Raw genomic sequence first — 13,843 nt, forward strand, 5'->3', positions numbered from 1 at the left:
GATAATTATTGGATTGTCTAAATGTGTGGTTTTGATCTAGAGCGGGGTTGAATAGATCTCATAGCGATAGTCTTTTTTCGCAACAAATATGCAGTTTTAAAAATATTTAGACGAATGATTATTGGAACTATCACTGAAGTTTTGTTGGGACATATAAAATTAGGTATTTTTTTGCGTACAATTGAAAAGACTAATCTCTAGAATCTTGTGAGACCTAAATCGTCGCTGCTGCATTCCCAAGTCAAGGAAAGGTATCAAACCTAAGACCTGGTTAAGTTAAAAAAGACTTGCGTCATTTCATCAAAAGTGCTCTTAAATAACTATCTATGAATTTAAATTACACTAAGTATGCAAAACAAGAAATCGATAATCAAGTTTAGGACTTCTAAGCCAAGTTTAGAAGCCATCACAAGGGAATCCAAATCCACATATTTATCGAAATATATTTGGATAAATATATGAATTTGATTTGCAATAAAATATTAGGTTCAAAGTTACAATAAATCAAAATTTTAAAAACCATAATGCCTCTTCCATAATGTGTCTTCCTTCTCCAGGAGTTCGGCTAATCTGCAAAAAATAACCAAAATGTTAAAAATAAACATGAAACTGCAAGTCAATTACAATAGCAATGGAGCACGATCTCCATAAATAAAAGATATGACTCGAGCAAAAGCTTTTTCACTTGAATCTTGATATCCACACAGATAAAATTTTGGAAAACAATTTTTATTAAACAATGTTACCAAGAACTAAATGCAATTTGTTGCTTCATTTCCAAGAACTAAACAGTGATGATATCTATCTACACAGATAAAGTCCAAGTTTGATGCACAGGTTCTAAAAAACATTTATGGCCAAAATCAATAGGGGCCAGCATTTTGCATAAGACACTCAAGTTAGGGGTTAAAAGTGTCATTATGAAAGTTAGAGGGCGAAAATCATAAGTTTTTAAAAATTAACATGTTAAAAAGTGCAATTTAACCTAAATATAAATCGATTCAGGTTCATGAAGTGCAAACTCAATAAACTACTGTCGCGGTCTAACCAAGTGAAAGAAGCTATTTAATTAACTTAACCACACCTTAGTTTTGAAATAAAGTTAGACAAAACATTCGAAATTGTAGTGTTTAAGGTTTTGAATAAAAAGTTTCTTCAAATGGAATGCTTAAAAAGTGTCAAGTGTCTCGGGGAACTAGTTAGCAGGATCCTTAATTTTAATTCCGACTAAAAGAAGAAGAAATAAAAAAAGAAAGGTTTACCGAAACTTAATGACACAACTTCCCATGCCTACAAATCGGTTCTTGAGATCTTCTAAATTCTTCAAATTATATTTTGAACATGGCCTACGTGATAAGGATATTTGGAACTCCTCTAAAACAGTTGCATTTTCCAAAAAAAACTCAACGAATCGGATTTCCCATTCAGATCCATCAAATCTTGAAATGTGAAGCTTCTTGAGAGAAGATTTGAAACAACCAGGAAGTGGAATTGATGTCCAGTCATGATTATCAGTGAATGAGTAAATTCCCTGAATAAAAATAAAAACAAGTCATTAGATGAAAATAATAATATATCATTGTTTTAACCTTGAAATGAGGCAAATTAAGTAGATATTATAAAGTGTACCAGAGGAAAAACAAGAACTTCCAGTTTAGGACACCTTGAAAGAATTTGTGTGAATGTTTTTCTAGCGAATTTACTATCTACTTGCAGAGTAAGATGTGTCAAATTGCTGAACTCCGGAAGGAAATCGAAATGATTTTCAAAGCGAGACTCCTAGAAAAGGAAACAAAAAAATTCAAATTTACTTATAACAGTGACCGAGCAGGGGAGTATTTAAAAAATGCATACATACCTCAATAGTAGCCTGTGATAGCGCGAGAGACTTGACACTCGCAAGTCCACTCAATAGAGCAACTGCACACTGAGAACGATATTTGAAATATTTCATATATTCTTTTGTATGAAATTGAACGAGTGAGTTAAAAGAAATATATGCATCAACCATGGATGTTAGGTGGTTGGCAATGACAAATTTCATGCTTGGATCACTTATGCAAGTTAAATATAAGAGATTGACAACATCAATCTTGACCGAAACTTTCGAGAAATCATCGCAATTTAGGCAATGAGGGTCAAAACGGATGGACAATATCCTCAATGTGGGAATAGCAATAGTGATCTGCTTTATGTACAACCAATAACAATAGTTCAAAGATAACTCTTCTAAGACAGGGCATCCAGAAAAAAATTGTTCAACTGCTTCCTCATTGGCAAAGGTAGCATAGTAAAGATTTAACGTCTTAAGGCCGGGGAATTGAACGCCGGTAGGAATATATAGAGTATAGCCTCCAACTTTTAACGTTAGCTTACTCAATAAATGAGATGCCGAGAAACCACTCGGTAACACGCAACTAGTATTTAGATATCTTACATCTTGTATGATAAATGTAAGATGTTCGAGTTTAAGGGCGAGAAGAGAAGTTACTAAAGAAGTAATTGTGTGTTCATCAAGAAAAACTTGGGGTATAAGAATGTCGAGCCTTTTTTTCTCTACCAGATGGAAAATATTATGGGGAATATGATGGAGAATGTTATCACGTAAATCACTAATTATGTCTTTGTTAATAGGTTTGTGCCTTTGATTTTGAAGTGATGATGAGATTGATGCATCATCAATGAGATATGCTTTACTTCCTAACAAAAGGTAAGGAAAATGGACATTGGATTCCATGCTGCTGCTAATTTCTTCGATCTTCTTCTTCTTCTCAAACATAATTAACTGTTTTGAAATTAAAAAAAAAAAAAAAGAAAAAAAACACCTATTCAGAATCAAATCATAAAGCAAGCATTAATTAAGTTTATGAATTTAAATGATTGCAGGGGAAAATCAATCATACCTTGTGGCCGGCCATATGGTGCTGCGCCCTTATCACTTTTGTAGAAAGTGCGGATGAGAAGGATCAACTTACTCAGAACTCTTAAAAGTTTTGAGGTACTCATAATCCTTGCCCTTTATTTTATGTTAAATGATGGACCAGATTTAATTTTAATTGATAAGCACGTAACTAGATTATTTGCTCCTCCTCTTCATCCTATTTTTAAGGCTAATCTTCCGTGCCTGCAGTTCACAAATATCTCTTAAAAATGAAACGTGACTATCTATCTAGGCTAATGTTATAGTGGACCACCTTCACAAGTGGTTCACCGTGAATTTGTGATCTGGCGAATATAAATTTTATAAAATTTACCGTTAAATTGAAAACTTATATTTAATAAACCGTTAATTTTGATGAGTCTCAATAATCAGGAACGACTCAACATATTATGTGGCCTAAAGCGAATATTAAAAAGAAGTCTTTAATTTATTTTTAACATTAATTTTACAAATGCACAGATTATCTATAATTTTTTAAATGATTTTTTTTTTACAATCTGTTATCCCATATTTTAGCTCGAGCTAAAATATGTTTTTTATCTCTAATTCCAAAGACATTCTTTATTAAGAAGCTTGTTAAATGACTTTAAATAGTGTCAGGCTTTAAATGTCTTCAAGAACAAGAGAGTTTGACTCTCTTATCTTCTCATTTAATGAAGGTTAAGGGTAATGTCTTTAAGAATAAGAGAGTTTTGATGGAAAGTATTCTGTTTATTGTCTAATGTGAAGTCTACAAGATATGAAGAAATGCTGCCTTTCGAGTAGAAGGTTAATTCGATTGAAGTTAACAAATCGAAATACTCAAAATTGTGGACTTAGAGTATTTTCCATCCTTCAAATGTGATTCAACTTCGACAGCTACAACGGTTCAAGGCCTTGGTTCATTTCAAATGCAAAGGGACGCGTGGCAGAAGACTATTAGTTCAACGTTAAAGTAGCAGTTACATAGTTTTTCTATAAATAGGAGTTTGTAAAGTCGAAATAGGGGTCACAATTCACTTACACAAATTCTCAAACACTCAAAGTACCCATGTTAAAGCGAGAAACGAGTTACTCGAGAAAAATGTATGAATCAGTGAACCATTCTTATTTCTGATACGAATTAGTGTGCTTAATTCGTAAGGATAGCGGAAGCAAACAATTAATAACGAAGGTACTAGGTACCACCCTTATTAGTCGAATTCTATTAAGTGTTTTGGGTATTTGTTTCTTTTGTTTTAGTGAAAAGGCAAGGGATAAGCAATGTTAAACTACACCAATAGCCTAACAAAGAGATTAGCACTCAACACCAATTGAGCTAATCGGACTATTTTCAAGGCGACACTTGCAAATAATCAGGTGAAAATGTAGACACAAATTCTAATTTGACTGAAATTGTTCTTGTTTATTGAATGATTCAAAAATGATCATACATGGCTTATATGGCCGAAAATGCATAGCCAAATTACAACACAAATAAAAATGCAACATAAAATGCAATTAAACTAGTAATAAAAATGACATTTATGAAATCAGCTATTGTAACTCCTTCTCTAGCCACACGCCATTTAAGGCTTTGATTGTCCTTTTATGCTCCTTGTGTAACCACTCTGGATAGGCTTTTAAATGGCTGAATTTTATTTGTCTTAATTGATGAGAAATGATTAAAATAGCCAAGTAATTAAACTCAGCCCTTGATGATGACTCAAAACAGCCCCCACGCCATTAACTCCCTTTTGAATGTCACTTGTGTTGATTTCAAACTCTTCTGGATTAATTTTCGCACCATCCCCTCCCCCTTTGAAAGGAATTGACCTCAATTCTTGAATACCATCATCATCTAAATATGGTGAGAGATCTCCAATATTGAAAGTAGCATGTACTCCATATTCTCCGGGCAACTCAATCTTGTATGCATTGTCATTGATCTTTGATATAACTTTGAAAGGACCATCAGCTCTAGGCATGAGTTTATTCTTTCTCTTGCTTGGGAATCTTTCTTTTCTCAAATGGACCCACACAAGATCACCTTCATTGAACAACTTAGGCTTCTTATTCTTGGACCTTTGCTTGTAGACTTCATTTACCGCCTTGATTCTTTCTTGTACTTGCTTATGTAGCTTGATCATTGATTTGAGTTTGGCCTCGGCATCTGGATGAACTAATTCCTCTTTTGGCATAGTTATCAAATCCAATGGCAAGTAAGGATTCACACCATAAACAACTTCAAAAGGAGAATGATTAGTAGCATATGTAGGGGACCGGTTGTAGGCAAATTCAGCATGAGCTAGCTTCAAGTCCCAATCCTTTTGAGTCTTACTAACCAAACCACGCAGCAAAGTACCAAGAGTTCTATTAGTCACCTCGGTTTGTCCATCGGTTTGAGGGTGATGGGAAGTACTAAACAACAACTTAGTACCCAATTTCCTCCATAATGTGTTCCAAAAATAACTCAAAAACTTTGAATCACGATCGGAAACAATAGTTTTAGGAACTCCATGTAAACGTACAATCTCACGAAAGTACAAATCAGCAACATTACTAGCATCATCTGTTTTGTGACAAGCTACAAAGTGTGCCATCTTTGAAAACCTATCAACAACAACCATAATAGCATCTTTACCTCGCTGTGTACGGGGCAAAGCCACAATGAAATCCATGCTCACATCCATCCAAGGACCACTAGGTGTTGGTAATGGAGTATATGCCCCGGGTCTGAAAGAACTCTTTGCCATATGACAAGTAACACACTTGCTAATGACTTTTTGCACATCTCCTAACATCTTTGGCCAATGAAAGTGTTCTTTTAAAATCTCCAAGGTCTTTGTAATGCCAAAATGACCAGCCAAACCTCCACCATGAGCTTCACGAACTAGTAACTCACGAATTGAATGCCTTGGGATGCAAAGCCGATTCTCCTTGAACAAAAATCCACCCTGCACTATGTACTTTCCAAATGCTCCATTTTCACAATTAGAGTATATTTCACCAAAATCCACATCCTCTTTATAATAATCTTTCAAAGTCTCAAAACCAAGTAAGCGAGTTTCAAGAATTGAAATTAAAGCATACCTCCTTGAAAGTGCATCAGCCACCACATTACTCTTACCATCCTTGTATTTTGAAGAGAAATTAAAAGATTGAAGAAATTCCACCCATTTAGCATGCCTTGGACTCAACTTTTGTTGCCCATTGATATACTTTAAAGACTCATGATCTGAATGCAATATAAAGTGATTAGAACGCAAATAATGACTCCAATAATCAAGAGCTCTCACAATGGCATAGAAATCTTTGTCATAGGTGCAATAGTTCAATCTGGCTCCCCCCAGTTTCTCCGAGAAATAAGCTATAGGCCTTTTGTTTTGTATCAAAACAGCCCCAATGCCAACTCCACTAGCATCACATTCAACTTCAAATGGTTGAGTGAAGTCGGGTAAAGCTAAAACAGGAGCTTCACAAAGCTTTAACTTAATCAATTCAAAAGCCTTTTGTGCTTGCTCATTCCACACAAACGCACCCTTCTTCAAACATTCGGTCATGGGACTTGCTATAGTGCTAAAATTCTGGATAAAGCGCCGATAAAATGTTGCAAGACCAAGGAAAGATCTCACCTCCGAAACTGTTGTAGGGCTCGGCCAAGTCTTGATAGCATCCACCTTTGTTTGATCAACTGATACTCCATCTTTAGACACCACATATCCAAGAAACACCACACTTTCAACCAAGAAATCACACTTTTCCTTCTTCCCATAGAGTTTTTGTGCTCTTAGGGTCTCAAAGATTTGTTTCAAATGAGTGAAATGCTCCTCAATAGACTTGCTATACACCAATATGTCATCAAGATAAACAACAACAAACTTACCCAAAAAAGGCTTGAGTACTTCGTTCATGAGCCTCATAAAGGTGCTAGGTGCATTTGTGAGCCCAAATGGCATAACTAGCCATTCATATAGACCATGCTTAGTCTTGAATGCCGTCTTCCATTCATCACCTTCACGCATTCTGATTTGGTGATATCCACTCCTTAGATCGATTTTTGAAAAGATAACTGACCCATGTAACTCATCAAGCATATCATCTAGTCTTGGAATGGGAAAACGATATTTGATGGTTATGTTGTTCACCGCCCTACTATCGATACACATTCTCCATGAACCATCCTTCTTAGGAACCAACAATGCCGGGACAGCACATGGGCTCATTGATTCACGCACATAACCCATGCTTATCAATTCTTCAATTTGTCGTTGCAACTCCTTTGTCTCCTCTGGATTACACCTATAGGCAGCCTTGTTTGGTAATGGGGCTCCCGGAATTAGATCAATTTGATGCTCAATCCCACGGATAGGTGGCAAACCAATTGGTAGTTCAATTGGAAACACATCTTCATACTCACTCAAGACAGCCTCCAATTGTTGTTTAAGAGGAGTCTCTACATTATCTTGTTTAGCATTCTTTGCAACCAACATGTAGACTAATTCACCATTATCAATAGCATCCTTCACTTCATTTTCAGTAGCAAACATAGTGAGGCTAGGCTTTTTACCTCTTTTTGTAATCATGGAACGGACTTCATTTGATGCCATTGGTTTCAACACAATTCTCTTGCCATTGAAGTTCAATTCATGCTCATTGGACCTTCCTCTATGCGTCACATCCCTATCAAATTGCCAAGGGCGTCCCAAAAGTATGTGACTTGCATCCATAGGCACCACATCACACAAGATCTCATCAACATAAGACCCCATGGTCAATCCCACACGCGTCTGCCTTGTGACATTTATGCTACTTTCATTGTCCAGCCAATGTAGTGCATAAGGCTTAGGATGTTTTGTTGTGAGCAATCCTAATTTAGACACTATTTCAGTTGAAGCTGCATTGGTACAACTACCTCCATCCACAATGACACTACACCACTTATCCTTCACTTGACACTTAGTGTAGAAGATTTGATTCCTTTGATCTCCTTCCACGGGTACAGCCTTGGCTTGCAAAGTTCTGAGCATCAAAGTATCATATATGGGAGGTCCATATACTTCTACCTCATCATCATCATCTTCAACAATTTCAACTCCATCACTTTCAATATTTCCACCAAATGAACCACCAGATTCTTCCTCTTCCTTAACCAACTCATCACGCATGCTAATTGCTTCTCGGAGGGTCACAACTCGTTGATTAGGACAAGCTCTAGAAAAGTGTCCAAAGCCTTGACACTTAAAACACCTAACCTTTGACAGGTTAGTCTCCTTGGCCGTGGCAATGGGTTGTTTAGGAGTAGGATCACTTTGTTTTGGTTGATTCACCATTGGTTTAGTGCTAGGGGCTGGATTTGCACTACCCGACACACCTCCCTTGGACCAACCACTTGAACTCCCAGCATTATATCTACTCTTGTTTTGATTTTCAATCTTCAAGCACAAGGTGCACAAAGTGTTGAAATCCGTGTAATTACATAGCTCCACAGCAAAGGCTATGTTCTTATTCAGCCCACGAAGGAAACGGCTCATTCTTTGCTCTTCATTTTCCTCCACTTCACCCATTAGGCATAGGTTCTCAAACTCATCAATGTACTCAGTGACACTCATTTTGCCTTGCACCAAATCTGAAATCTTCTTATACAAATTCAGTCGGTGGTTTGATGGTACATATCTTTTGCGCAACTTCCTCTTCAAGGACTGCCAAGAGCGGATTTTCTCCTTCCCATCTCGTGTTCTTCTAGTCTTCAATCCCTCATACCACAACGATGCACTTTTGCCAAGTTTCAGAATAGCATATTTGCAACGCTTCTCATCATCAAGATCCTTGAAGTCAAACATTCTATCAATCTTGCGCTCCCATTCTAAATAAACCTCCGGGTCTGCACTACCATTGAATTCAGGTAGTTCGGTGATTTTGAACTCATCCACGTTTGGACGTGGTTCACCCCTTCTAGGCCTCCATCGTTCATCTCTCAAATCGACGTTCCTTAAGGCTTCACGCAATCTGTCCATGAAATCATCGCTGTCGAAATCCATTGTTGTCACGTAACAAGGAATCAGAGCCGTGCTCTGATACCACTAATGATACGAATTAGTGTGCTTAATTCGTAAGGATAGCGGAAGCAAACAATTAATAACGAAGGTACTAGGTACCACCCTTATTAGTCGAATTCTATTAAGTGTTTTGGGTATTTGTTTCTTTTGTTTTAGTGAAAAGGCAAGGGATAAGCAATGTTAAACTACACCAATAGCCTAACAAAGAGATTAGTACTCAACACCAATTGAGCTAATCGGACTATTTTCAAGGCGACACTTGCAAATAATCAGGTGAAAATGTAGACACAAATTCTAATTTGACTGAAATTGTTCTTGTTTATTGAATGATTCAAAAATGATCATACATGGCTTATATGGCCGAAAATGCATAGCCAAATTACAACACAAATAAAAATGCAACATAAAATGCAATTAAACTAGTAATAAAAATGACATTTATGAAATCAGCTATTGTAACTCCTTCTCTAGCCACACGCCATTTAAGGCTTTGATTGTCCTTTTATGCTCCTTGTGTAACCACTCTGGATAGGCTTTTAAATGGCTGAATTTTATTTGTCTTAATTGATGAAAAATGATTAAAATAGCCAAGTAATTAAACTCAGCCCTTGATGATGACTCAAAACAGCCCCCACGCCATTAACTCCCTTTTGAATGTCACTTGTGTTGATTTCAAACTCTTCTGGATTAATTTTCGCACCAATTTCTTTGTAACTTTTACGTTCTAAATGCAATTCTACTTTTTATAAGTCTTTACTTTCAAAGTATTTACAAATTCTGCATTTAATTGGTTCTTCATTCGAGTGAACTTTCCCTTTTATTCGCATTCAATTTATGTTTCACGTTTGTGTTTCATAAACTACCTTTTCGTAGAACAAATACATTGTTTTTCTGCAAACTAAGGATGTCTTTAATGATGAATATTCAAACCTCTTTTAATATAATGCATGAACAATTGTTCCGAGATTTACTAGTTGATCTCTCAAGTAACTAATTTAAACTAGCGGTTGTTTACCAAAAATCAGTGTAAACACAATCATAAAAATCATATTATTTCATTCAACAATGTGGGAATAATACAAGATAGGATCAACTCAAATGTTTGGTGACTAGCATAAGATCTTGACGTCCTAGCTAAAGTATGAGCGACAAAATTGGCTTGCCTCCTAATGAAACTTATCATAAAGTTTGGATAGTTTGCTAATAACGTCTTACATTCATCAATAATAACACCAAATTCGGTTCCGTCACTTAGTCTATTGTTTATGGCTTCAACCAGTAGCAAACAATCTAGTTCAATGTCCACATTCGATAGACCAAGCTCTCCAAGCCAAAGAATGGCCACTTTAAGCGCATGTGCTTCCGCTTCCATAGGTGGAGGACTTCCTTCAAGATGCATAGTTTTTGCTTTTATAAAAATTCCTTGTGCTCCCCTAATAGATACTAGTGCGTGTACCCATGCGATGCACGGGACCATGCTATGTATTTAGATTTTTTACAAATTCTCGTTACAAAATTATTGTTCAATAATTTTAAATATATAATAATTTATTAATGCTTGTATCAAAATTATAATGAATATCAAAATTATTCTAACTACAATTTAAAGTCTCATGAACGGTTCGTTGTTTGCTGAATCATTCTAGCACGATCCCTAATTATATATGAATCAACTGCTTAAGTAATTTTCTTGAACATATTTCTTCAACCAATTTTTGAATATAATTTAGGTTATATTTGGTATCACGGTGAATATGTCATAATCACGGCGATTCACCGTGATTTCATAGAAGCTACACTCATGTATGTAGACCTAGAAGTATGATCATCGTTAAGGTCTCAGGTTTGATTCTCTCTAGTAACAATTTTGGTGGGCTAATTTAGTTTCTTCAAAAATATCTTCTTTACCAAATATATGTATATACAAAAAAAAAGTAATAAATACATATAGAAATTTGTAGACGGTTAGGGACAATTTTTGTTATAAAAGGATTTTATAATTAGAGACCGATAATCATGTTAAAATCAACATGAACACATAAAAAATTATGCAACAATAAACAATTTAAACCAAAATAACGTTGCAATATGATTTGAAAAATAGTATACATCCAAATTGATTAGAGGTACAATTAAAAGTTGTAACCGATCATGTATCACAATTTTGGCCCTTTATTGAATGTTAACGTGATCAACCATGTATCACAATTTTGTAATATTTTTCCTGTTGGTAAAGATACGCAGATTGGATTTCAAGTGTTATGGTTAGCTTGTTGCTGGTATCTTTGGAAAGAAAATTGTTTATCCATAAAGCATTATTTGTTGAAGCATTGGTAGTGAAAGTGAAAATTGCTTCGTGGTGGTGGTTAAAGACTCATCAGCATGACTTCGATTATGATTTCAACTTGTGACGGTCTAGCCATTGCTTGTTTAGGGGGTTAGAAATTGACTTGGTTAAGTCTTGAGGCTTTTTGTTCTCTTTATTTTTCATGTAAATTGTTTTGTTAAGCGCACCTTATGCTTAACCACACTTTTTAATATATATTTTCATTTGGCTTTTTCAAAAAAAAAAAAAATGTAAGTGATATTCATTTTGAAATTTCTTTTTTATTAAAGTGACTAATTTTTTAAATTGGTATTGTTGCAAGAGAAAATATAATTCTATATTGAAAAGTATAAATATTATTTAATGTTAAATATTTTTTATTAAAGTGGTACTCGTTTTTTTAACTGAAAACAAAATAGATATTGAAAATGGAAAAAATAAATATCTAAGCTAAGGGGTACATGGGTATTGTTGACGTATTGTTAGGGGTAGTACTTTCTCCGGTCTCTTTTGTAAGTCAAAATTTTATTTTGCACACTTATTAAAAAGTAATTTTTTGGCTTAATTAGTAAAATGGTCCCTTAAAGACATTTTTGGTTTCAGATTGGTCCCTTAAAGAAAAAAAGGTCCAAATAGGTCCCTTAAAGAAAAAAAAAGTCTGAATAGGTCCCTTAAAGACATCTTCGTTAATCAGTTTGGTCCTATTTACTGCCATGTACTCTTCGCTCCGCTAGCTCAGCTCCTTGGCCGCCCCCAGCCTCTTCCTGATGCATATATGAACCATACTCAACATTACTAATCAAAGAATTAATAATTTTATATCAAGACACCAAAGAAATACAAGTTCTTGAATATGAAAATGGTGAAGCAGAGAGAAATTCTGATGTCAAAAAGATTGTGGATGATCAAGAGATCAACTTAGTCGGAGTGAGTTTTCATGGCAATGGTGAATTGTGGTGGTGGTGGTGGAGGAGGTTGAGATAAGATGGGTGGTATGTGGTGGTGGTGGTGGAGGAGGTTGAGATAAGATGGGTGGTATGTGGTGGTGGATGGAGGGGAGAGAGTTATTATTCGTAGATGAATGTTGTAGAGAAAGGATTTTCAGATGGGTGAGTGATTTCAGTTATGTCAGTAGTTTATATAGAGAAAACGGGTGAGTTAATTCAGTTATGGGTAGTTACACTTACACGCGCGAGAGATAGTTCGTTAATTCCCGCTATTTCTGTTTCAAGTTCTTGGAAACTTACGCTATGTTTGGTTGAGGAGAAAGTGGGAGAAAAGAAACACAAAAGGAGAGAAAGACAGGAGAAAGTATTATTTTCCGCTGTTTGGTTTAATCAAAACAGTAGAAGGGAAAGAAAGTTTTAGTGGGTCCCACACCAAAATATCCCTTGGGCGGAAGGAAAGGTAAATACAGAGGGATGCTAAAATATGACACAATTACTACTTTGCCCTCGTTAACTTTGTTTTTGCAAAATTTCTCTCTCTTCCTGCGTTTTTTTAAGGCATTGCAATTTGCTACCATTAATATATTATTATCATTTAATTATTAAATTATTTTATACTCTAGTAAAATAAAGATTAAATTATTTCAGTCTTTTTTATCAAAAGGCTTTTATGATAAATTATGAAATAATTTTTTATCCAGTAACTTTATTTTATCCGTAACTACATCTATAATGATTAATCTAATTTAAAAATATGAATATTTTTAAATATACAAATAAGCCTCATCTTGAGCCCAAATCTATTATTGATTTTGATATTTGCTCTTCTTTATATGAAAATATATAGTACATTAGAGATTTATTTTTGTCACCCTATTAACTCTGGACGTTATTTTCAAAAAAAATCATTTCTATAACGTTCGTTATTTAAGTAGCAGAAGAATAAAATGGGCACGGCGTAGGACGCACGAGAGTAACTAGTAGGGCGACAATAGTAATTCTCTACATATTATTAGCATATATTTTTCGGTCAATTTGAAGGATTTTGAGCAACATGGAAAAAGAAGAGTGATTATCATTCTATAATTTCAAAGGTTTACTTTTGCCATCTATTAATTCTTGCGCACCCCCTCCGAATTTACCAAAATAAATCAGTTTGCTACTTAAGTAGCAGACACCCTCCGAAACACCCTACCTTTATAACGTCCGCTACTTAAGTAGCGGACGTTATTTTTCAAAAATAATAATTTTTATTACGTCCGCTACTTAAGTAGCGGAAGGGTAAAATGAGAAAAACGTAGGACGCGCGAGTAACTAGTAGAACGGGCGGCAAAAGTAATTCTCATAATTTCAGACGAAAATTTACAAAATATTTCAATGGAATTTGATAGGCCCACGTTTTTAAATATGGACTCATCATACTTAAAATCGCTATGTATACAAATACAAATTCAAGTTTCACAATGTCTTTTTTTTTCTTTCATGTAACATAGTGGATAGAATTTCACATTTAAAGTAAATAAGTGGGGGTACCGGAGGTCAAACCCCGATCCTACAATAACATGTAATATCTCTTCTAATTAAGCTAATTTCACGTGACAAGTTTCACAAT

The 13,843-nt window shown here is 35.1% G+C and overlaps 2 protein-coding genes across 2 annotated transcripts; both read right to left on the reverse strand.

Moving 5' to 3' along the window:
- Positions 1–327: 327 nt before the first annotated feature.
- Positions 328–2,781, reverse strand: LOC123924104 (putative F-box/FBD/LRR-repeat protein At5g22670). The gene is made up of 4 exons (XM_045976880.1): positions 1,859–2,781; positions 1,630–1,779; positions 1,263–1,531; positions 328–570 (listed from the first exon to the last, which is right to left on the reverse strand). The coding sequence occupies exons 1-4, from the start codon at positions 2,777–2,779 to the stop codon at positions 513–515; spliced, it is 1,398 nt and encodes a 465-aa protein (XP_045832836.1). The 5' UTR covers positions 2,780–2,781; the 3' UTR covers positions 328–512.
- Positions 2,782–10,003: 7,222 nt separating this feature from the next.
- LOC123922352 lies at positions 10,004–10,357 on the reverse strand. Its single transcript, XM_045975076.1, has one exon. The coding sequence runs from the start codon at positions 10,355–10,357 to the stop codon at positions 10,004–10,006; it is 354 nt and encodes a 117-aa protein (XP_045831032.1).
- Between the last annotated feature and the right edge of the window lie 3,486 nt (positions 10,358–13,843).

The sequence above is a fragment of the Trifolium pratense genome, linkage group LG4, assembly GCF_020283565.1.
Source record: "Trifolium pratense cultivar HEN17-A07 linkage group LG4, ARS_RC_1.1, whole genome shotgun sequence".
Taxonomy (NCBI): Eukaryota; Viridiplantae; Streptophyta; class Magnoliopsida; order Fabales; family Fabaceae; genus Trifolium; species Trifolium pratense.

What these genes read in the sequence shown, in the direction of transcription:
- LOC123924104 (XM_045976880.1), bottom strand. Translation starts at nt 2,779, where the DNA reads ATGTTTGAGAAGAAGAAGAAGATCGAAGAAATTAGCAGCAGCATGGAA. An exon ending in TATCACAGGCTACTATTGAG is followed by an intron (nt 1,780 to 1,858) that starts GTATGTATGCAT and finishes TTCCTTTTCTAG; the next exon opens with GAGTCTCGCTTTGAAAATCA. An exon ending in AGTTGTGTCATTAAGTTTCG is followed by an intron (nt 571 to 1,262) that starts GTAAACCTTTCT and finishes TATTTTTTGCAG; the next exon opens with ATTAGCCGAACTCCTGGAGA.
- LOC123922352 (XM_045975076.1), bottom strand. Translation starts at nt 10,357, where the DNA reads ATGCATCTTGAAGGAAGTCCTCCACCTATGGAAGCGGAAGCACATGCG.